The sequence below is a fragment of the Akebia trifoliata genome, chromosome 9 (genome assembly GCF_017979445.1).
Source record: "Akebia trifoliata isolate Shusen 1 chromosome 9, ASM1797944v1, whole genome shotgun sequence".
NCBI lineage: Eukaryota > Viridiplantae > Streptophyta > Magnoliopsida > Ranunculales > Lardizabalaceae > Akebia > Akebia trifoliata.
In genome coordinates, this window is record NC_141383.1 from 17,440,724 (window position 1) to 17,466,159 (window position 25,436).

At 36.5% G+C, this 25,436-nt stretch overlaps 1 protein-coding gene across 2 annotated transcripts in view; it reads left to right on the top strand.

Moving 5' to 3' along the window:
• The window catches only part of LOC147394453 (glutamine--tRNA ligase-like), a 34,953-nt gene extending 15,490 nt beyond the window's left edge, over positions 1 to 19,463 (top strand). For both annotated transcript variants that reach the window (XM_086453197.1, XM_086453196.1), the window contains exons 12-24: positions 12,289 to 12,379; positions 12,488 to 12,574; positions 12,719 to 12,916; positions 12,998 to 13,096; positions 13,975 to 14,106; positions 14,274 to 14,410; positions 16,162 to 16,261; positions 16,335 to 16,430; positions 17,465 to 17,565; positions 17,645 to 17,750; positions 17,854 to 17,943; positions 18,040 to 18,169; positions 19,017 to 19,463. In XM_086453197.1, the coding sequence (XP_086309323.1) occupies positions 12,289 to 12,379; positions 12,488 to 12,574; positions 12,719 to 12,916; positions 12,998 to 13,096; positions 13,975 to 14,106; positions 14,274 to 14,410; positions 16,162 to 16,261; positions 16,335 to 16,430; positions 17,465 to 17,565; positions 17,645 to 17,750; positions 17,854 to 17,943; positions 18,040 to 18,169; positions 19,017 to 19,114 (1,465 nt within the window). In that variant the 3' untranslated portion in view covers positions 19,115 to 19,463. The remainder of the gene's footprint in view (positions 1 to 12,288; positions 12,380 to 12,487; positions 12,575 to 12,718; positions 12,917 to 12,997; positions 13,097 to 13,974; positions 14,107 to 14,273; positions 14,411 to 16,161; positions 16,262 to 16,334; positions 16,431 to 17,464; positions 17,566 to 17,644; positions 17,751 to 17,853; positions 17,944 to 18,039; positions 18,170 to 19,016) is intronic.
• Positions 19,464 to 25,436: the final 5,973 nt, after the last annotated feature.

Genomic DNA, 25,436 nt, shown 5'->3' on the forward strand with positions numbered 1-25,436 from the left:
CTTGTGACCCGAGAAAGAAAGGGCCGTTTGTTTGATGGCATAAATATTGACCGATCTAAAATAGTTTGATGAAGCAATGACAAAAGACATTTTTTTATATTATATATTGTACCCTTTATTTGTTATTCATCCCGTTTTGAATGCTTAATTTGCTCGTGCAAGAGCCAATGTGGGCTTCTTGTATGCCCTTGAATGCGTATTTTGTATGTTTCTGCTCATCAAGCTTGTATTGTAAATAATAATATATTTTTTTTAGCATCCTAGGAAATGGAAATGTATGTTAGAGTCCTTAAAAATTTCATCTCTTATCTATAAATAAAACACAATGGTGGGTCCTACTCCAGCTACAATTGTGGGGTATAAACGTCCCACTCCAACTACAGTGGAGTGGGGTCTACATGAGTAACCTTTCCTCTTCACCCCCTTCAACTTTATTGTGTTTCCTCTCCCCCACTTTTTCAATAATACACCTCTAATTTTACTATTCTCTCTTTTACCCCTTTAACCCTAAAGAGGATGAGATGTGGAGACGAGAACAAGAGAGGGAGATGCTTATGTGGATGGTCATGCATGTGATGAATATTGCAGTAAATTGCAGGATTTATGCTACCGAGAATCAAGATCTCTCATTTATAATTTTGAAGGTAATGTTTGGTGAGGAGTTGGGAGCTCCCTATCAGTTTAAATAATTTTCGGAATAGTTTTGGTGTTACTCCGATTTTGAGTCCAGTAGAGAGAAAATTAGTAAGTGATAAGTCTCTGTTGAAAGGATCCCTGTACAAGAAAGGGAAGAGGTTGGCCAAGGAGGTGAAGAGTTTGTTGAAAGATATTATCAAGCATCCCTCGAAGGATATTGACTCAAGGAGAATGGTTAGGGGGTCCCATAGAGTTATTGAATGTTTAAATCCTTTCTTGGAATACTAGAAGACTGGGGGAGAAGAGAAAAAAGGCATTAGTCAAATTGATTATAAGGTTAAATAATCCCAAATTTGTGGTGTTGCAAGAGTCAAAGTTAAAGGTGTGCAATGAGATGATTATAAATGAATTATAGGGGGGTAATATTGGTTGGTGTTGTTTACCAGCAATTGCGGCTTTTAAAGGAATCATTATTATGTGACAGGAAATAAGACTGCAACTTGGTGGGCTAGCTCGAACTTAACCTGATTGATGAACGAGCCTGGACCAAGTTGTGTAAACGATGAGTTGAGCTTGGGTTAGAATATCTCAACCTGACCTCAATTCAAGTTGAGGGTTCGAGCAACTCGAACCCGATGTTATATATGAATTTATAAATATTTTTATATTAGTTATAGATTTTTTATTTTTATTTTTATTCCATCTTATTATTATGGCTTGTGGACAGTTGGATATTATTAATGTGAGCTTTGGTTTAGTATGTTTTGTTTAAATATTTCCTCAGTGATGGATTAATTGAAGTTTGTATGCTATTTTATTTATTAATCAAATGAAATTGGGGTTATTCAAAGAGCCTAACCTGACAAAACCACTCTAAATTCCCTAACTCAGGCAAACTCGAGCTCAACCTAATTTTAGAAGATCAAGCTCTGGTTAGTGAGCTTAGGCCCGATGGTCGGGTTGACTTGAGCTCGGGTTGAGGGTTTTGCTACTTGGGTTGAGCTTGGGTTTACCTACCCAACGCGCTCAGGTTGTAGCTCTAGTCGGAAAGCAATGTGAGGATGGCAGATACTTTGATAGGGGACTTTCTCGGTATCAATTTTGTGTAGTAGTATTGATAATAATTTGGATTGGGTGTTCACGGGAGTGTACGACCCCGAGCGTCAATAATTTTGGGAAGAGTTGTGTAATGTGAATGGTTATTGGGATAGGCCGTGGTGTATTGGTGGGGATTTCAACGTGGTCAGATTTGGTCACAAAAAATTGGGAGGTTCTTTGGAATTGAAGAGTATGAGGGATTTCAGGGCTTTGGTGAATCGGTTCTCTTTGGAAGACTTGCTCTAGAAGGGTGGTCCTTCACTTGGTCAAATAACCAAGATGTCCCTAAAATGTTGAGATTCAATAGATTCCTTGTGTCGTGTGATTAGGTGGATTATTTTGGGTACTTATCTTAGTTCGCGACACCCAGCCCAATCTCAATCCACATAGAAATTTTGCTAGGAATAGGCTTGAGGAGGAGTAGACCAAGGCCTTTTAGATTTTAGAATATGTGGCTGTTTTAGGAAGATTTCTGTCAGAAGGTGGATGATTGGTGGAAAGATTTTGTGTTTGTGGGTAATTTAGGACTCATTTTTAGAAATAAATTCAAAATCCTAAAAAAAAGATCAAAGTGTGGAATGTGGAGGATTTGGGAGAGTGGAAGAGAAGAAAAAAGCCATCTTAGAGGAGATAGACATTCTCGATAAGAACGAAGAAGTCCAAAGCCTTAACTTGGAAGAAAAGGTGAGAAGAACAAATCAGAGAGCGTAGTTCAGAAGGTCGTGTTGATGGAAGAAGTGGGTTGGAAGCGAAAAAATCAAAGATCAAATGGTTAAAAGAAGGTAATAATAACTTAAAGTTCTTCCATAAGGTGTCTAATATGATAGACATGACTAATTTTATCAGAAGATTGGAAATCAATGGAGATTCCATCGGGGAGGGGGGGGGGGGGAGGAATTGATTAGGGAAAAGGTAGTGGATTTCTACAACGACTTGTACTAGGAAAGACATGTGCATCGCCCTTGATTGGATCTCTTGGAGTTTGATGCTATTTCCTTAAATCAAAGGGAGTGGCTTGAGAGGCCCATTGAGGTGGATGAGGTTTTGAGAGCAGTGTTAGAAATGATTGGGGAAAAAGCACCAGGGCCCGATGGAGTCACAATGGTTTCTTTTAGGAGTTGCTGGAGCATAGTTTGTGAGGATTTGATGAAAGTAGTAGTAGATTTTCAAGAGATAAATTTCCTAGACTTTGGGTTAAACAATTCCTTTGTGGCATTGATTCCGAAGCATCAATGAGCTGTAGATGTGGCAAACTTTAGGCCGATAAGCTTGGTGATTTCCACTTATAAAATCATTTCCAAGATTTTAGTAGCAAGATTGAACGAAGTCTTACATGGTATCATCGGCTCTGAGCAAGGTGCTTTCAAAGTTAGACAAATCCTTAATGGCATTCTTATCGCAAATGAATGTATAGATTCAAGGACAAGTTGGGTCTGGTGTGCAAAATTGATATTCATAGAGCTTATGACCATGCCAATTGGGGTTTTTTGAGGTACATGATGGGTCATATGGGTTTTGGGGTTAGGTAGATTGAGTGGGAAGGAAGTGTGTAATCTCTGCTTCTTTCTCGATTCTTATCAATGGGAGCAAGACGGGTCATTTCAAGAGTTCATGGGGATTGGGACAAGGATACCTTCTATCCCCCTTTCTCTTCGTGTTAGTAGCAGAATCGCTAGGGAGGTTGGTAAAGAGAGCGGTGAATATTGGTGAGTTGGTAGGATTTCAAGTTGAGGATGTGGGATAATATTTATCACATTTATAGTTTGCGGATGACACTCTGATTTTCCTAGATGCATCTCTTGATCAGGTAAGATTCTTGAGAAGCCTTCTTTGTTAGGCGATATTTGCGCTTCAGATTAATTTGGGAAAAAAGAAGTTTTTCGGTGTAGGTTAAGTTCTAGAGCTTTGAAAGTGGGCCACAATGTTTGGTTGTCGTAGAGATTCTTTTCATATCTAGGACTACCTTTGGGGGCAGGGATTAGGTCTAGAGAAATTTGGGAGCCTATTGTCGAAAAGGTGGTGAAGAGGTTGGGCTTGTGGAAAGCGCAGTATATTTTGAAAAGTCACGCTGGTTAAGAACACCTTTCAAATTTATTGGTTTATCTGCTACCCTTATTCCCAATTCCCAAGAGAGTTGAGTTAATAATGGAGAACACAAATCAAGCCAACGGTCAAGGGTAGATGGAAAATTTATAATTATTTAGGTTTTCATTTATTTGGGTCTAGATTTATCATTTTATCGTTCGGGATTATTTTAGATTACTTATTTATTTAGTTTTTTGTTTTAAGGTTTTAATTTTATGTTTTTTGGGTTTATTTTTATGTTTTATTAGCCTATAGTCTTAGTATAATATTTAGGGGTAGTTTAGTAACTGTAGCTTGTTTTTTATTAAAGTTTATTCGGGTTTGAAAATTATGAGAGAGAAAGTTACGAAAATAGGGTTATTTATTTGGTTTTTTAGTTTGACTAGGATTCTTGATTTATCTTCTTTATATAAATTGTATTAGGTTTTTTTTTTTTTTTAATGAATATGATGAATAAAAATAGAGCTTGAGCTTGATCTTCTCAACGATGGGTGTGGTGTGAGGCTATTTTGAAGTGAGTCCAATGTAACATTCTTTTCTTCTAATCTTTATTTTTCTTTTCTATTCTTTTGTTTTTTTTTCCTTGAATTTTTGATTCTTTATTCTTGAAATCTTCAAACCTCAACCCTTAATCCTTTTCCCATTTTCTTTTACCCTTATTTTATTAATCTCTTTTCTAAATCTTTAACCTTTAATCATTTCTTTACCTTACAAACCTTTAACCATTTTCATTGGGATTGTGGTCATACCTACCATCATTGTTTTCATTTTACTTTTTGGGTTTACGCAATCCTAAATCAAATTTCTTAAAACCCTTATTTTTTTACCTCCCCTCAACGTCCTGCATCAATTAATATTGGAAAAGTTGATTAGGGATTTTTGGTGGAATGATAAGGACAGGAAAAGAAAATTCCACTTGGTTAAGTGGAAGGTGATTGGCTCCCCAAAAAGAAATGGGAGGTTGGGTATTAAAGGTTTCAAGCTGTCTAATGTGGCCCTAGAAGAATTATGGATAAGTAATTGTCAAGTCTCATAATGAGAGCTTGGTATATATATATTAATAAAAAAGTGAATGAATGTAAACACCCTTACATAGAAATAATAAAAGAGAAAAGCGATAAATAATAAATAGGAAACATTGTTTCTAATATTTCCCCTCAAGCTGGGGCAAATGTATCAACTAAGCTCAGCTTGACAAGATGAGAGTTAGTGACAGAAGGACCAACGGACTTGTAAGCATATTGGCAAGTTGATCTGAAGAAGATACACAGATTGTATGAAGAGCACCAGATCGAACTTTCAGCCTGAGAAAGTGAACATCAATCTCTATATACTTGGTCCTTCTATGAAGAACTGAGTCAGAGGCAAACATGATGACAGACTTGTTATCACAAAATAAAGTGGAAGAACCAGAGACAAGAAATCCCAGCTTCGTCAATAAAGATCTAAGCCAAATAAGCTCACAAGTGCCAAGGGCTATAACCTGATACTCAGCTTCGGTAGAAGAACGAGAAACTACATTCTGTTTCTTACTTTTCCATGAGATTAGGTTACCACCATGGAAAGTACAAAAATCAGAGGTAGATCTTTTATCTATAAGAGAACCAATATAATCGGCATCAGTGAAAGATGACAAATGTGGGTGAGCAGTAGACAAGTAAAAAAGTACAAGACTAGGACGAGACTTCAAGTAGCGAAGAGTACGGTAAACGACATCAAGATGAGAGGTACGTAGAGCATGTATGAACCGACTGACTACACTAACCGCAAATGTCAAATACGGTCTAGTGTTAGTCAGATAGATCATATAAACTATGAGTATCTAATACGAAGAAGGATCAGATGAAAAATCACCAGATTCAGCATGAAAGTGATGGTTCTGATCCATATAAGATGAGGCAGGACGACAACCTAGCATCCCAGTATCCTAAAGAAGATCCAATGTGTATTTGCGCCGAGATAGCGAAATATCACGACGAGAGTGGACTACTTCTGCCCCCAAGAAGTACTTGAGGGGACCTAAGTCCTTAACCTCAAAAGCATGACCCAATAACATCTTAACTTTATCAATCCACAGTGCATTATCTCCAATTACGATAATATCATCCACATAAACCAAAACAATGGTGCAACGATCATCCACTCCTCGACGAACAAAACAAGTATGATCTGAATGGCATTTAGAAAACTCCATCGATAAAACAACTTAGAGAAACATTGAAACCAGGCGGATTCCTTTAGGCCATACAGAGATTTGAGAAGGCGACAGATCTTCTTCGAATACTTCCCCTGAAGGTGAAACTCAGGAAGAGGGTCCATATAAATAACCTTAGTCAGATCACCATTCAGAAATGCATTCTTCCCATCAAATTGGTGAAGGAACCACGAATGACATGCAATTAAAGAGATAAGGAGGCGAACAGTGGAGTGTTTGGCTACATGAGCAATGTAGCATCAAAATCTTTTTCTGGAGTTTGTGTAACAGTGAAAACTCATTTACATCCAACAGTCTGTTTCCAGAGGGAAGGGTAACAAGTTCCCAAGTGTGATTTTTCTGTAAAGTATCCATATCAGTAGTCATGGCTCCGGTCCATTGAGGGTCTTGCAGTGCATTTGATACAGACCGAGGACCTCGAATAAAATCAGTGACGACAAGATGGGTTTGATTAAAGGAAGAGGGTTTTTGATAGGAAGCAAACTAGACAATAGGGTGATCAGTAACACACCCCTGCTTATCCTTGCGAAGTGTAATAGGCAAGTGAAAGTCAGAAATATAAGGAATAAGAGTAAGAGTGGAAGAGGTTATACTTGAGTTCAAGGAGAAGGTTGGCAAAATTGGAGAGGGCGACGAGAGTAAAATTTAAGCGTCGACGAAGATGGAGAGAAAACTGGTGATGGTAACACTATACGAGAGGGATCCTGCAAAGAAGATGTATCACGAAAGTTGGGAACATCTTAAAAAAATGTTACATCCAAAGAATGAATTATATGATGAGAAAATGGATCATAATAGTGATACCTCTTTGATATAGTTGAGTAACCCAAGAAAACACACCGAATGGTTTTGTCATCTAATTTCGTGTGATGAAGGGTCCTGTCCTGAACAAAGCAAGTGCACCCAAAGACTCGAGGTGTAATGGGGAAGATGATGCTATCATGTTGAAGAACATAAAGAGGCACTTGTCCCCCTAAGGTGTGATTTGGAACACGGTTAAGAAGAAAAGCCGCAGTGAGGACTTCTATATTCCATTGTAGTTTGTGAGCATGCATTCCTCGAAGAAGGCAACGGACAACTCCGTTCTGTTTAGGAGTGTTGGGACAAGTGGACTGGTGTAGCATACCATGCTCATAAAGATGGGATCGAATCTCATCAGAAATATATTCCCCCCTATTATCATACTTAAGAGATTTAATAGTGATGTTGTTTTGAATCTGAACCATTTTAAAAAAATTAACAAAAATATGAAGCATTTCAGAACGAAAACGCATCAAATAAACCCAAGAACAACGAGAATAGTCATCAATAAATATAATATAATATCTATGTCTATTAAAAGCAGTAATAGGGGAAGGCCCCCACACATCATAATGAACTAAATCAAATATTGTATTAAACTGATGTATGCGATGATATGCGAGGTATGTTTGTGTTTAGAAAGCTCACACATAGAGCACTGAAACTTGTGTCCATTACAAGAAAATTTTAAAGCAGGAAATAAAGAACATAAGTGTTGAAGATCAACATGTTCTAAGTGAGCTTGCCATAAATCTAAAGTTTGAGAAGAGAAAAAATGGCTCCCAGAGAGTGGAAGTACAGAAATCAGTACAACCCATTCCTCTCATACCCCATGCCAAAAATCCTACTCAAAGTTAGGTCCTAAAAAATACGGTGAGAACGAAAAAAAGTTACGGAGCAATTTATAGATTTGATAATACTACTCATAGACAAAAGGTTAAGCGATAGGTTAGGAACATGAAGCACAGAGTCAAGAGAAAAGTCAGAGGATAAGGGGATGGTTTCCTCATTGTGGACGGGTAAAAGACTCATCAGCAAGGCGAACTTTCTTATGAGTAGAAGGAAAAATAAAAGAAGTAAAATGGCTAGATTCATCGGTCATGTGATCAGAGGCACCAAAATCAATTACCAAGAAGGGCCAGACATAGTGACATGAAATGCAGAAGACGTACCTGGGGGTGTGATAATTGAGGCTATTGTTGAAGATGAGTGAGTGGGTATGGATCTGATCCTGTACAATGCCAACAATTTGAGTTTGAAGTTGTTGTAAATCAATAGTGCCAAGGGAAGCAGGAGGAATTGATGATGACTTCACAGTAGCGGCACGATGGGTTGATTGTCCCAAAGAAGGGGTGGCAGGAGATCGCAATAGATGGGGATAAAGTTGAAAGCAACGGGACTACAAGTAAGACCACTCCTTTTACTATGGTCTCGCGACCTCCAAGACTTCGACTCCCAGATCCCTGAGTACAAGTGTCAGAAAATTTCGAATTGGTTGTTATAAAGCCATCTGATCTGTAGCTAGAGTAGAGATAATGTTAGGGGCCTGAATCTGAGAGGAAACCACACGATGATGACACTCATCATTAGCAACAGTCACAAATGCCTCAAATAAAAATGGTAAAGGAGTGGTGTTTAAAATTTGAGATCGAAGTGCCTCAAATTCAGGATGCAAACCCATGAGAAATTGAAATGTCTGATGTTGAGCAATCCTTTTAATCACATAGCCGGTTGCTTTTACAGATAGCTCAACTATAGACTCATAATGAGAGAGCTTCTCTCAATGAGATTGAAGAATACCAAAGTAATCTACTACATTCTGAGTCCCTTGGGTAGTCTAGGCAATATCTCGATAAAGCTCATAGATCTGTAAATTATTCTGAGCATACGCATATGTCTAAGTGAGGGCTGACTACAATGAGGGGCAGTGTAATGATACATGAACATGGTATAAATGCGTTGCTCCATGGAGTTAAAGAGCCATCCAAGAATGGTGTAGTTGTCGATCTCCCATTGTTCAATTTTGGGATCAGTGAGAGGTGGTTTATAAATGGTATCCAAAAGCCAACCATATTTTCCTCTACCACCCAAATAAAGTTTAACAAATCGAAACTAGAACTGAAAATTCCGACCATCTAATATGGCATTGGTAATGCGTTGGGCTGAGGAAATTGCCCCAAGAAGAGTGTTAGAATTCTTGGTCTTGTGATGTGAGGCCATTGTGTACTTTGAACAAGATGGTCATAACTTTGGTTTGAAGGGAGATTACTTGTAATCTCAACCCAAGATGGAAGAAACCTCAAGATAAAGAAAAAGGGCACGCTCAAAAGAGAACAACAACACCCTTGGTGCTGCTGCAAATTCTAAAAAAAGAAGCACCTTTGCTGTCGTGGGTCACAAATCAACCCCTTAGCTGCTATCGTAGATCACTAAGCAGCCTCTGTTGCTGTCGCATACCACTAAAACAACACCCAGTTGCTGTCACAGATCACCAAACAGACCTTATTGCTACTGCAGACCACCAACTGTGCCTCTGTTGCCGTCACGGATCACCAAACAGACCCTATTGCTGTCGCAAACCACCAAAACAACACCTATTGCTGTCGCAGACCACCAAAGCAGCACCTATTGCTATCGCAAACCACCAAAAAGGCCCCTATTGCTGTCGTAGAACCAGAAAACCTTCCCAGTTGCTGTTGTAGACACCAAACAACACTTATTGCTGTTGTAGACCACCAAAACAGCCCCTATTGCTGTCGTAGAACTAGAAAACCCTCCCAGTTGCTGTCACAGACACTAAACAACACACTAGTTACTGTCGTGGATCACCAAACTGCTGTCTTGTACTGTTGCAGGTACAAAACTCCACCCCTTGTTGCTGTCGTAGATCACCAAGCAATCCAACAAGGGTAGAAAACCCTAACGATCCTTATCGCAGGTTAGGGTAACTCTAAACAGGCCTATCACAAGGCAGAAAACCCTATTGAGTAGTAGAAACACAGCGTAGAAACTCTATCGCAGCATGTGATCACTTGCACGATCCTTATCGCAACACGCGATTAAGAGATCATGAATCGAAACAGAAAAAAACAACCCCCGAAGGGGAGACCTCCTAACTAAGCTCTCGCTAGGTTATTAGGTCTTCACGATCTGGAAGGTTGATGGGAGAGAGAGAGAAGAAGGGGGAAGAGAAGAGAGTTCAAGGTCCCAAAAGTCGGAGAGGAAAACCCAAGGAGGAGGAGTTGATGGGTCCCATAGGGCTCTGATACCAAGAAGAATTATGGAAAAGTAATTGTCAAGTCTCATAATGAGAGCTTGGCGGATATATATTTTTATAAAAGAGTGAATGGACGTAAACACCATTACATAGAAATAATAAAAGAGAAAAGAGAGAAATAATAAATAGGAAACATTATTTCCAATAGCCTTTTTAAGGAAATGGTTGCGGAGATTTGAAGAAGAGGTCTAGTTTTTTTTAGAGGAAGTTTCTTAGTGAAAAATATGATGAAAAGCTACAGGTGGGAGAGTAAAGAGGCTAAGACCCCTTACGGGTGTAGTTTGTGGAGAGGAATAATGAGTGTAAATTCAAAGCTTAGGGAGTTGGTGGCTCGTAGAGTTGACCTTCAAGCTTGATCAGACTATCGTGGACCTATCGAGGGTTTTTAAAAGGGTATGGTTACGTACAAAGGACAAAATTTTCTCAGTAAGTTCATTCCGCTCAACAGTGTCACGACAAGGTCTATCTTCCTTCCATGTGTGTCCCATTTGGGATCATAAAATTCCCTCGAAAGTGACTTTCTTTATTTGGTTGTTGGCCTCTGGCAAAATTCTTTCTTTTGATAATCTTATGGCTAAAGGTTTTGTTGGGCCAAATTTTTGTTTCTTTTGTAGAGGGAATGAGGAATCAATTAACCACTTATTGATCCATTGCCGTTCGTTGGGAAACTTTGGTTCCATTTCTTGTGCCTTTTTAATTGTTCGTGGGTGCTACCAAATTTGGTTCTTTCACTTTACCATGCTTGGAATCTTAACCTGTTCTTGGGTAGAAAAAGATACCTTTGATCCTTCATCCCTTTTGCCGTATGCTGGGTAACATTGTGAGAAAGAAATCGAAGGGTTTTCAATGGGCATGATTTGGAGTTTCAAGACTTGATATTGGAGGTGTTGGCCTTCATGTTTTTTTTGGAGTAAACTGGAATCGGATTTTAAAGGGGTGTTTTTTGATAAATTTGTGTTTAGATGGGACTTTTTATTCTCAGAGTAGCCTTGTAATCTTGTTTTCTTGTATTCGGCTGGTTATCTTAACCAGTTGTTTTCTTTGATTAATATATATATATATATTCATCTAACACCCTGAATAATTATAAGTAAATAAAGGGTACAAAGTGTACTTGCTTTGCTAAGATGTTTTGGGAGAGCTTTGACCCATAACGCAGTTGGTTGACATACTGTAAAGAAAGTTTGAGGTCATGGGTCCAAGTTCAGCTTACCAATAAAAATAAAGTTTTGTTTAAGTCTTCAACCTCTTTTAATTTTCTTGGCATTTTCAATGGATTAACTCACAAAATTTTTGTGTAGTCTCGGATATTATTGAATATTGACTGACTATTATCTCATCTTTAAATTCTGAAACCATCATTTTTACTGGCAGTAAATACTGAAGTCAAGAAAAAAAAAACAATAAATATTGAAGTTACTTTATGTATATAATATAAGGGAGAGGAAGGGTAAGATTTTCGAAAGGTAGGAACATTCCCTTTAGGGGGTTATTAATATTCTTGGCTTCCTGTATTTTTGGAGTTCATGGGTGTGCTTTTTGAGGATTTTCTATTTAGATGCAAGTCGGTTTGTGAAATTTGAGTAGCTAATATATTTTTTTGACTGTATTCAATGCCACCTTGACCTTCTTTCTCTATGAATTATTATTATTTTTTATCTTTCAACAAATCTATATTTAATTAAATACAAAGGTTGTCTTCCCCTAATGTTTATCCCCCATAGAGAGCAGTTCAGATTCAATTTTGAGCGCATCTCGATGAGCAATTAGAATTTTATTCCCTTTTCTCTCCTCCCCTTTCCAAGAATACCCCTTCAACTTTATTGCCATTTGACTTCTACCCCATTTCCAATAATACCCCATAACTTTATTGTCTTTCTTCTTTTACTCCCTTAGCCCCAAAGAGGATGACAAATGCAGTAGGCATGGGCAAGCTCTAATAAATAAATATAATATAGGTAGGGCGTTATGCCATAGCTGGCTAAGTTAGCATGTGTAACAAGCTTGATGATTGATTGTTCTTGTCTAGTCAGTTGGGTAAATATCCTCACTTTCAGGTTTAACAGTAATTGAAATTGTGGCACCTTTAGCATTAAAGTTCTTTCTTTTTCTTCTTTTTTGGTGGTGTCAAACCGCTTTACTGTCTAAACTTAGAAAAGGTATCTGGGCATGCTAGATATGATGATACAAATCCTGAAGCTGAAAAGAAAGAGTATATTGATCATATTGAAGAAATCATCGGATGGATGGGTTGGAAGCCTTTCAAGGTATCCCTTTTATTTAATTTTCAAGTTGTAGATAGTTATACTTTTCAATAATAATTAACTATTTATTTAATGCTTCAGCAGCATTTGATGAATTTTGGATTTTTGCAGATCACTTACACCAGCGATTATTTTCAAGATCTTTACGATCTGGCTGTGGAGTTGATACGGAGAGGCCATGCTTATGTTGATCACCAGGTTGCTTTGAGAAACAAATAAGCAAGTCTTCATTAACATTTTAGTCAACTTATGTGCCTATTTTCATTGACGAGGCTTCATTCTTGTACCTGATTGAAAATATTCAAAAGTAATTTACTATAATAATGCTTCTATTGTCTTTAGATTCCCGAAGAGATAAAGGAGTATCGGGAAAAAAAGATGAACAGCCCTTGGAGGGATAGGCCAATTACAGAATCATTGAAGCTTTTTGATGAAATGAGGCGAGGAATGATTGAAGAAGGCAAAGCGACACTAAGAATGAAGCAAGACATGCAGAGTGATAATTATAATATGTATGATCTTATTGCATATCGTATAAAGGCAAGTGTTCACCCATAACTTTTTTTTATACTTAAATTGACAGAGTTACTCATATTCCACGTACTTGATTTTTCGATCCAGTTTACTCCTCATCCACATTCGGGAGACAAATGGTGCATTTATCCAAGTTATGATTTTTCTCATTGCATTGTTGATTCTCTTGAAAATATTACACATTCGGTATGTTCCCTTGCTAACTTTATATTTTTCTTGATAAAATAATCTTACTAAATTATCTGTGACAAATTCAATATTTTGATTTATTGTTATGATTTAAAATATTACAATGATGCATATCTTGAAATTAACTTATATAATACTGAATGAGTTTTGAAGTTTATTTGCTGATATAAATCAACGGGGTGTGGCGTGCACATGCACAGTTTGGAATGATTTGGTGGAGCATTTTGCTTTTGGTCAAGACTAATGAGTCATTGACCCCAAAACATTGAATATTTTGTAACGTTTCAGATTGTCTCAGTCAAGACCTTATTGGTTTTTCTCCAACCGAAACTTTTCCTCGAGAAGATATTTTAGAACTTGTGAACATGTACCTGTGATATCAGTATGAGACAGGCTAGCACAACTGCGCAAGCCAGAGGGGCTTATCTCCAATTTCGTTGCATTTTAACCTATGTTGGAAACATTTACACCATCTATGCACATATATATTATTTCATATCCACATGTATTATGAAACGTGCGTATGATTTATTTTATGCAAAATACATTGTTCATCTGTCTATGAATGAATTTATAGAGATGAAAATTAAAATTAACTATTATATTTTATCACATATATAGTCCTTGTTTTATTTATATAATCATCATCATTGTCATAGCAGTATACCAAATATTTGGGGTAATATCGATTTATATAATAGATGTTATTATCATATAGTATTCATGTTGTTATTTTTTCTTATGTATGGTCATTAACTTTCCATTTAGAGTTGCATCGTGGCAATATTTCTTACGTGATCTGTACGGCTTTATTAATTGTTCAAACATGAGTTTGTTGCGCATAGCCAGTAATGCTTGGGTCGGCTGATGTGCAGCTGTGTACACTGGAATTTGAGACTCGTCGTGCTTCATACTACTGGCTTTTAGATGCATTAGGCCTTTACCAACCCTATGTCTGGGAATATTCACGGTTGAATGTCACCAACACAGTGATGTCAAAGCGTAAGGTATGCCTGTGTATTTGTTAAATTTATAGAAATCTCAAAGATCTATCTTCTCATGCACATCATGATTTTTGTGTCCCTGAATAGTAAATTCGTGGGAAGCTTGAAGGTTTTTCTTCTCATACACATGATGATTATGACCTCACTTTTGATTGTGTTTTGCTGTGTAGCTGAACCGTCTTGTGACGGAGAAGTGGGTTGATGGTTGGGATGATCCACGTCTGATGACACTAGCTGGTTTACGACGTCGAGGAGTGTCTTCTACTTCAATAAACGCTTTTATTCGAGGAATTGGGATCACTAGAAGGTTGAAATATTTTATGCATGTTCACATGATTCATTTTCAGTAATGACAACTTACAGATTTATGCTTTTTACAGGCAGAATCATATTCTCTTTTGCTTGATGTTTTTGATTCCTAGGAAATCCTGTCGTGCAATATGTTTGATTGTCTGTTTCTTTTCTTTTTGGGCATGTCAAAATAACTGAGATGTTGAACTTTATTCCATGTCTTTCATGTTCTACAGTGATGTCCTATTGTGATGCTGTTAGTATTAAGGTTTAAAATCTCGTTTTGATGCAATATTTTGTCAGGAGAAAAGCTGAAATGGTCTTAATCAGATTCCATATCTTTCATGTTCTGCTGTGATGAGCTACTGTGATGCTGTTAGTACTAAGCTTTAAAATCTCGTTTTGATGCAATATTTGTTTGGAGAAAATCTGAAACGGTCTTGATCGAAACATTCGAAGACAGTCCAAAACACTGACTGAGTCAGGGTCAATGTTTTCTTTCAGTCTTGGCCGAAATCGGAATGATCCATTGTAACATTCTGAAATGGAATGAAACTCTGAACTATGGTTGTTACAAAGACATATTGGGAAGAGCCTCAGCTAACATCGGCATGGTCATATGAAGCAATATTAGAGAACTGCTATTGGCACCCCAACTTTTACTTATTACACCCCAATTAAAAATAAGGGAAATAAGTGAATGTTCTTTCTTCTAGATTTCTATTTTTTAGGTTTAGGATATCGAATGAACCTAATTGTAATTGTAAACAACTATTGAAATTATTTGAATGATGTTGAGATTATAATTTGAGCCAAACCTTGGTAATGTTTGAAGAGTGTTTTAATCTTTAATTGGGGCGTGGTAAATAATTTAAGAAATTGAAGCACAATAAGTAAAGGTTGGGGTGCCAATAGCAGCTCTTCAATATTATTCACTAATTCACTACGAAGGTCTATAGGGTTAATGCATAATTTTTTAATCATCTTATACACATTAATGTGTAAGACATGTGGAGTGTTGTTCCCACGTCCTAGGTTCAAACCCCCTTGAACTCAACTTCGTTTGCTAACCACTTTCCCTATACCTATAAAAAAATGTTGTGAATGTGTGAGCATCCATGTGATGATTTGTGCTTGTTTGCAGATCCAAATAAAATATTGATGGAGGTTTTCAGCTGTACATTAATTGCTTTCAGTTTAGGTTCCTAGAGAGTTTTGTCCATTGGCATCACCTAGGTGTTTTTCAATTTTGGTTGTAGTTTTAATTTGGTACATTAATTGCTTTCAGTTAAGGACCTTTGAAGACAAAGGCTGAGGAAATTCAGAAACCTTGTTATAATTTGGTAATGAGAAAGACACAATTTTTGGTTTGGTGATCTCCTTTAAAATGCAAATGACTGAAAAAAAAAATTGGCAGTAAAAGTTTGGGATTACAAGAAGAAAATGTTAGATAAGAGAAGAAAAGGATAAGTGTGCAAAGGACACCGAGCATAGATTGTTTTGGTGCCCCAGGCAAAGACGAGGTTGTAGGGTTTGAGCTTATATATGTTAAAGCAGAGGCTCTTTTCTTGGAAAATAGATTTTCAGTGGTCCAAACTAAAATTTATTTTCTAAGGGAAATCTGAGTGGGGTGCAGAGTCTTGGCATTTTGCTTTGTGTGTGTTTGTGTTTGTTCCCGCCTGTATAGATTAGCCAATGTGGATTTCCAAAATTATGATATATGTATATCTTGTTATTACAGATACTGATGATAATATTATCGTACAGTGACAATAGTATGATACGTTTGGACCGCCTTGAGTATCACATAAGAGAAGAGCTAAACAAAACAGCGCCTCGGACAATGGTTGTGCTTCATCCACTCAAGGTATGTATCTTGCTTGAATCCTTGATTTATTAAAGCCACGATGTTGTTTAAAGGATTCTAATTGTGTTTTCAGGTCATTATTACAAATTTAGATGTTAAGTCAATTGTGGATCTCGATGCAAAGAAATGGCCTGATGCTCAGACAGATGATGCATCTGCTTTTTACAAGGTTTGTAAATAATTTTCAGCTAAAGTGGCAGGACCTATTTGTTTTGACCTCAACTAGTTTGGCACATTAAGTATCCAAGACTCTTCTCAATCTGGATTTGGTAAATTGTGGTGCCCTTAACAGAAGCTAGAGCATTGCGTGAGTTTTTTAAATATGGCTGTTTTATTTCTAAAAGAATTGTTCCGTTGGGTGCCTTGAAAAACAAGCTTGAAGTAAAAATATGCATAGAAGTTAGAAGTACTTGGAACAGTTTCACTTTGAATGAGTTCATGAAGTCCAGTTTTCGTGTTGAGTAAATCAACCCCAATCTTTCAAATTCTTTTACATCCAATGGGAAGATGCAATCCCTGTATGACACTTGTATAGATATATAGCATGTGTTGACGTTAGTCGGGGAGAGTAGGGCTGCAACTTGGGTGGGTTGGGGATCAACTCGCGCCCAACCGACACTTGACAAACACCACCCTGTGCCGGTGCCCAACCCAGGTTGGTCAGGTTGATCGGGTTGGTTCATTCCTCATTACTACTAGATAATTTATTAATGATAATGACATATAAAGATAAGTGGTATGTAAAACAAATTATAATTTGCAATTATTTGTCCTAAAAATACATTTCAAAGTTCACATACATGAAATTATAAGCAAATGTAAAGAAAATGATGATGATTAACTAAAGTTTGAAATGTGAATTGTGAATGAGAAAGAGACAGATATTTAAAATGTATTTAAATTATAATCATATTAGGTTTGGGTTCGGGCAAATGGGGCAACTTGATGCCGAAGACCGAACCCAACCCGATTTGAGTTGGTTAAAATTCTTTTTTTGCCCAAACCTGAGCCTGAACCCTAGCTAACTGTGCCCAAACCTCACCTAAGGTCGGCTTCAATCCATTGGGTTCGGCTTTGGCCCGCCCAAGTTGCAGCCCTAGTGGAGAGGGGAGTTTGGTACCTCTTAATACTGCTTTAACTTTATCAAATTATGCCTGGATTAATTGTCACATGTTGTTGTCGTTTGTTTTCTTCCTACAATAGGTTCCTTTTACAAATGTCATTTACATCGAACGCTCTGATTTTCGGACAAAGGATTCAAAAGACTACTATGGGCTTGCCCCCGGTAAATCTGTGCTGCTCAGGTGTGTATGCAAGTTCTCATATCACTAATCCACTTAAAATATCCTTGCTGAGTACTCTGTGTTTCCTTTATGCGTGCAGGTATGCTTTCCCTATAAAATGCACTGAAGTTATCTATAGCGACAATAAGGAGACTGTTGTTGAGATCCGGGCTGAGTATGATCCTTCCAAGAAAGCCAAACCCAAGGTTTTCTTTCAATGGAAATGAAAATTGTTTAAGTTAGCACTTCATTAGAATTGCAAAATTACGACAGTGATAGTTTACAAAGATTCATTAAAATTTGATGTAGGGTGTTCTCCATTGGGTCCCACAGCCTTCTCTAGGGGCTGATCCTATTAAGGTGGAAGTAAGGTTGTTTGACAAACTGTTCCTTTCTGAGGTTGGTAACCATTTCTTTCTCTGAGGTTCACTCTTTATTCATCAATTTTGCTGAATGTTGTCAAAAACTTATTGGTTTTTCTTTTTATTGTATTAGAATCCTGCTGAGCTCGATGACTGGCTTGCTGATCTGAATCCACGGTCCAAAGAGGTGATACCTGAAGCGCTCGCCATGCCATCTCTTTGCAGTGCTACAGTTGGAGACAAGTTTCAGTTTGAACGGCTTGGTAGACTCCAAACCCTCTTATTTTTTTTGGAGCTGTTATTGGCATTCCAACTTTTATTATCATACCCTACTTAAAAGATTTTTTCCATTCAAACAACTTCAACCGTTGTTTACAATTAGGATTATATAAAATCCTAAATCTAACAAATAGATATCTAAACAAGAAGAGAAAGAGAGTTTCTATTGGCACCCCACCTTTTACGTATTCTCAGCCATTGACTTATTTTTTTAATTTTAATTGGGGTGTAACAAGTTAAATTTGGGGTGCCAATAGCAACTCTCATTTTTTAAGATCTTTTCTTTGAGGCGGGGGAGGGGTCGATATCTGAATGATATTAGAGAACTTGACAGCCAGCATTGACAGGCGCAGTTGCATCCCGCACCCAAGTTTCACAATAATCAACATTTGTTACACTTGCACACAAATATTCCCACATATACGCCTACCCACTCACCACATGTTACTTATTTTGAGACAAATTATTCTAAATGGATAATTTACTAGGTCAGTATTGTTGGCATTACTATTCCACTGTTCTTTATAACAACACTATTATTGTTTTGAGGTTGTAACCCTCAAATGATTTCTAGTAATCGCCTGATATTGATATCTTGATCTTGTTAGTTTGACCCCAAATTCTTGGGATAAGGCTTGGATGATGGTGTTGATGATCTTGTTAGTTTGAATCTCTATTTTAGTTTTGATCACGAATTCCATGATAGCTTTTGTTCAACTTGTGTCTTCCTTCGCTATTGGCAGTCTGTACTTGCAAACAATATGTTTCCTCCAACTAAAATTTTGACTTTGTGCCTTTATATTTATGTTTTTGACTTCCATACTCTTCCAGGCTATTTTGTGGTGGACTCAGATTCTACCTTGGATAAACTCGTGTTCAACAGAATTGTCACACTTCGTGATTCCTATTCCAAGGGTGGTAACAAGTAATGACATAGGGAAAGATTCTCGAAGTATTTTCTATCCCTACTAGAAGTTAATTGATCTTGACCAATGCCTGGACGTATCGTCAGGATGGTTTTTTGGGCCACTTGGAGGTTAAGACCTACTTGATGCATGGCGATATTGAATGTGGAGACTTAAATATAAGCAGCATATTTAGTATACAGGGCATTCTCTTCCCTAAGTTTGTACAATTTATTAGATAAGTTGTTTATATTGGAACTAAGGGAATTATCCTACTTGTTATAATCTCAGTTTAATCTTTGTTGTTAGTGCAGTCCTGTCCTCAGATGTTTCCTCAGAGGGGTAATAAGCTTAGAGAATGGTTTTGTTTTAAGTTCAATGTGGGTGGTTGAGGTGGTGCAACTTTGAGTGATTCCTCAAAGGAAGGTAAGTGATTCCCTTCAAAGTTGTGAATGATTGCAAGTTATCAAGTTGAGTGATTCCCGATTTATCTATATATTTTGAGAAAGAAACTATTTGATTTTCGAGGGAACTGTTGAGATGGAGAGAAAAGGTCTCGCTAGTGGCTATTGCTTTAATGCCTATAAACCAAGGACTCATTAAATCACAGTTTATGAACTTCAGACCAATAAGCACAAGAAGGCAAGTCAAGAACCAAACTAACCACCTATACTAGATCAACGGGACGACTCATTGCTTATATTGTGACTCCATACCCAAGCCGGAGGACATGCCATCTCTTCTAAGACTATTGCCCTCAGATACTTGATCGAACAAGGAAGTCTGCAACTTATATTAGATTGAATGAGTGATTTGCTATACGAATTCCTAGTCTCTATTAGCAATGAGTCTACGGAGTTCCTGGGGTGTCCCTAGCCCAAGGTGGAAAGTCTTAGGAGCTGATCACTGAGGTTGGTAAACTCAGGATGCCTACGCCTACCACACTTTTTGGTCCTCTTTCCATATCCCTCCATTACAACAAATGGAGGACGGGAATTCTTTCTTTTGCGAGGAGTGGGGCACTCACTAATTGGATGAGGATTCGTTTCACACAAGGAGTCCTCAAGTATAACTTCCCACGTGAATTGTACGTTTGATGCTCTGGCTCAATGGTATAATTTTGAGAATCACTTTTCTTATTAATAAAGTAAGATTTTAAGCCTTGCTAAGGGTCTGTTTGGTCAAATGGATAATCAAATTAGCAAATCCAACACACCACAGCCGTCTAAATTTCATGGAAAAACTGGGATTCAAAAGAAAAGAAAGAAAATAAAATATTAGTTTATTGTTTTTTTTCGCTTCGTCCATGATTTTGAAAATGGGTGGTTACCTAATTTCATGGAATTCTTAAATTTAAAATTAATATTCAACTGTGAAAAGCAATGTTTTTTTTTTTTTTTTTAAAGTTGATAGAAATTTTCCTTTTCAACCCTGTGGGATTGATATGATCAAATAACGTTTTTGGATGCCACAAGTTAGGTCAACGACCCTTTCTAAGAGTTGGAATCTTAGTAGGTGTTTGGATAGGACTCCTTGGCTACTTCTGACTCTTGCAGGGAGTTAGAAGTCGTTTGGATGAACAACTCTTTCGAAGAGTTACTTCGTACAAGAGCAACAAATTACTCTTTATGAAGAAGTCGAGAAAACTTATTTCTCAAAATTCATCTTGCGGGAGTCAAAATCTAACGATTCATTTTACCAAAATACCCTTAACTTTATTAATTTTCTATGAAAATATTCCTAATTCATTTTCCCTTAAATCAAATGAAAGAAACATTTATTAATATTAATTTTTTTTTAAAATTTTGAGTATAATGGATTTAAACACATTATATTAATATTTAATATTTAAATTATTATATTATATTATATTATATTAATATTTATAGTTAAACATATTATATTAATATTTAATATTTAAAATAGTATATTATATTATATTAATATTTATAATTAAAATGTCGAAAACAATATAGTTTGAAGGCATATTATGACATTAAAAGACAGTCTGTCAAATTTTTTTTTTTTAAATTTTGAGTATAATGGATTTAAACATATTGCATTAATATTTAATATTTAAAATATTATATTATATTATATTATATTAATATTTATAGTTAAAATGTCAAAAACAATATAGTTTGAAGGTATATTATGACACTAAAAGACAATTTGTCAATTTTTTTTTTTAATATTATGTCAAAAACAGTCTGTCAAATTTTTTTTTTTTAAATTTTGAGTATAATGGTTTGAAACATATTATATTAATATTTATAATATTATATTCTATTAATATTTATAGTTAAAATGTCAAAAACAGTATAGTTTGAAGGCATATTATGACACTAAAAGATAAAAAACAATAACTGGTATAATATAAGGGTATTCTAGTCTTTTTTCTAGAAGTCATGAGAAGTCAGTATGGTTCCCAAACAGACTTCCAGTACAAAAGTACTTCTGTCAGTACTTCACAGAGTTGATTGCCAAACACCCTTTCTGCATAGAATTACTTTTCCAATTTCTCCATAAAGTACTTCAGCTCCTGTTCGTTGGAAGAATAGTTCTACTCCTGGTATCCAAACAGGCCCTTACTTAAGTCAGTAAGGCTAGTTGGATTCTATAATGCTTTGGTTTAGAACTTTTTTATTCTTTTATTTTTTATATCAATTTAAAGTTAATTTCATTAGTTTAAAGTTCTCTTAATTGTATATGAGTGCGGATGGTATGCATCCAGAGTGGAGGATTGAACCCCCAATGCATGACATGTAAGACATAATCTAAAGAAATTTTAAAAAGGAGAGATTTTAGACACCAATTCCTTGAATTTTAACTTATGTGGTGTGCATCAAGGTGTAGGAAGAGCGTCTCAATCCTATCATCCGGAACAGAGAAAATTAGTTGATTTTCAACTAAATCAACACGTGGCACAAATGACACGAGCAACAGAGAAAATTTGACTCTCCCGCCCACAAGTCCCCTACCCACATACTTCTAACTTTAAGATTTTAAATCTTAAAAAGAGTCAAATCATCAATCTAACACTACAACCTTCTAGATATTATGAAAAAACTCATATTAAAAATAAAATAAAAATTTTAAAAAGATTTTTGTGCTTAGTTCAGAGAATTGAAAATGGACGATTACCTGATATCCAAATTTAAAATTAAAATTCAATAATAAAGAATATATATATGGGTCACGTTCAAGGGCCAACTTTTTGGCAAAACATTTTTCAAAACATGAGTTAGAAGTTTTGGAATGAGCTGATTTTTGGTGAGGATGATCTCTACGGTGAGGAGATCATCCTCACCAAAAATCAGCCCATTCCAAAACTTCTAACCCATGTTTACAAGTTGAAAAATTGTGGACTGTCCATTTTTTGTAAACTATTTTTGATGGGGTTAGAAGTTTTGGAATGGGCTGATTTTTGGTGAGGATGATCTCCTCACCGTAGAGATCATCCTCACCAAAAATCAGCCCATTCCAAAACTTCTAACTCATGTTTTGAAAAATGTTTTGCCGAAAAATTTGCCCTTAAATGCCACCCTATATATATATATATATATATATATATATGGGTCACGTTCAATGACAAACTTTTTAGCAAACTTTTTGGCAAAACATTTTTCAAAACATGAGTTAGAAGTTTTGAAATGGACTGATTTTTGGTGAGGATGATCTCTACGGTGAGGAGATCATCATCACTAAAATCAGCTCATTCCAAAACTTCTAACCCCATAAAAAACAGTTTACAAAAAATGGACGGTCCACAATTTTTCAACTTGTAAACATGGGTTAGAAGTTTTGGAATGGGCTGATTTTTGGTGAGGATGATCTCCTCACCGTAAACTTCTAACTCATGTTTTGAAAAATGTTTTGCCATTGAACGCTACCATATATATATAGGGAAATGTTCAGCAACAAACATTTTGGCAAAACATTTTTCAAAACATGGGTTAGAGGTTTTGGAATTGGCTGATTTTTGGTGAGGATGATCTCTACGGTGAGGAGATCGTCATCACCAAAAATCAGCCCATTCCAAAACTTCCAACCCCATCAAAAATGGTTTACAAAAAATGGACGGTCCACGATTTTTCAACTTGTAAACTGGGGCTAGAAGTTTTGGAATGGACTGATTTTTGGTGAGAATGATCTCCTCACCGTAGAGATCATCCTCACCAAAAATCAACCCATTCCAAGACCTCTAACCCATGTTTTGAAAAATGTTTTGCCAAAATGTTTGTTGCTGAACGGGACACACACACACACACACACACACACACACACACACACACACACACACACACACACACACACACACACACACACACACACACACACACACACACATATATATATATATATATATATATATATATATATATATATGCGACGGTTCGATAGCCCTAAAGTTTGCCAAGTTTTATGACAAACATTTTTTGTAAATCACTTTTGATGAGATTAGAAGTTTTGGAATAGGCTGATTTTTTGTGAGGATGATCTCTACGGTGAAGAGATTATCCTCATAAAAATCTGCTCATTTTGAAACTTCTAAGCCTAGTTTACAAGTTGAAGAATCGTGGACCGTCCAATTTTTGCAAATCACTTTTGATGGGGTTAGAAGTTTTGGAATAGGCTGATTTTTGGTGAGGATGATCTCCTCATCATAGAGATCATCCTCACAAAAAATCAGTTCATTCCAAAGCTTCTAACCCATATTTTGAAAAATGTTTGGCACCAAAGTTGGCAAACTTTAGGGTTGTTGAACCGTCCCCATACATATATATGGGAAATGTTCGGCACCCTAAGTTTTACCACACACTTTAACAAACGTTTTTTGTCCTATATGGGTTAGAAGTTTTGGAATGGGCTGATTTTTGGTGAGGATGATCTCTATGATTAGAAGATCATCCTCCCCAAAAATCAGCCCATTCTGAAATGTTTAGCCCCATGTTTACACGTTGAAAAATCGTGGACTGTCCATTTTTTTGTAAACCATTTTTTTATGGGGTTAGAAGTTTTGGAATGAGCTGATTTTTGGCAAGGATGATCTCCTCACCATAGAGATCATCCTCACCAAAAATCAGCTCATTCCGAAACTTCTAACCCATGTAGGACAAAATACGTTTGTTAAAGTGTGTGGTAAAGCTTAGGGTGCCGAACGGGACCCATGTATATATATATATACATGGGTCCCGTTCGGCACCCTAAGCTTTACCACACACTTTAACAAACGTATTTTGTCCTACATGGGTTAGAAGTTTCGGAATGAGCTGATTTTTGGTGAGGATGATCTCTATGGTGAGGAGATCATCCTCGCCAAAAATCAGCTCATTCCAAAACTTCTAACCCCATAAAAAATGGTTTACAAAAAATGGACGGTCCACGATTTTTCAACGTGTAAACATGGGGCTAAACATTTCGGAATGGGCTGATTTTTGGGGAGGATGATCTTCTAATCATAGAGATCATCCTCACCAAAAATCAGCCCATTCCAAAACTTCTAACCCATGTAGGACAAAAAATGTTTGTTAAAGTGTGTGGTAAAACTTAGGGTGCTGAACATTTCCCTATATACATATATATGTAGGGAGCGATTCGACAGCCCTAAAGTTTGCCAAGTTTGGTGCCAAACATTTTTTGTAAATCACTTTTGATGGGGTTAGAAGTTTTGGAATAGGCTGATTTTTTGTGAGGATGATCTCTATGGTGAAGAGATCATTCTCACAATTTTTTGTGATGATGATCTCTACGATGAAGAGATCATTCTTACAAAAAATCAGCTCATTTTGAAACTTATAACCCTAGTTTACAAGTTGAAGAATCGTAGACCATCCAATTTTTGTAAATTACTTTTGATGGGATTAGAAGTTTTGGAATAGGTTGATTTTTGGTGAGGATGATCTCCTCATCATAGAGATCATCCTCACAAAAAATCAGCTCATTCCAAAGCTTCTAACTCACATTTTGAAAAATGTTTGGCACCAAAATGTTTGGAATGAGCTGATTTTTTGTGAGGATGATCTCTATGATGAGGAGATCATCCTCACCAAAAATCAACCTATTCCAAAACTTCTAACCCCATCAAAAGTAATTTACAAAAATTGGATGGTCTACGATTCTTCAACTTGTAAACTAGGGTTATAAGTTTCAAAATGAGCTGATTTTTTGTGAGAATGATCTCTTCATCGTAGAGATCATCATCACAAAAAATCAGCCTATTCCAAAACTTTTAATCCCATCAAAAGTGATTTACAAAAAATGTTTGGCACCAAACTTGACAAACTTCAGGGCTGTCGAACCATCCCCATATATATATATATTATTCGTTTTTTTATAAAAGTTC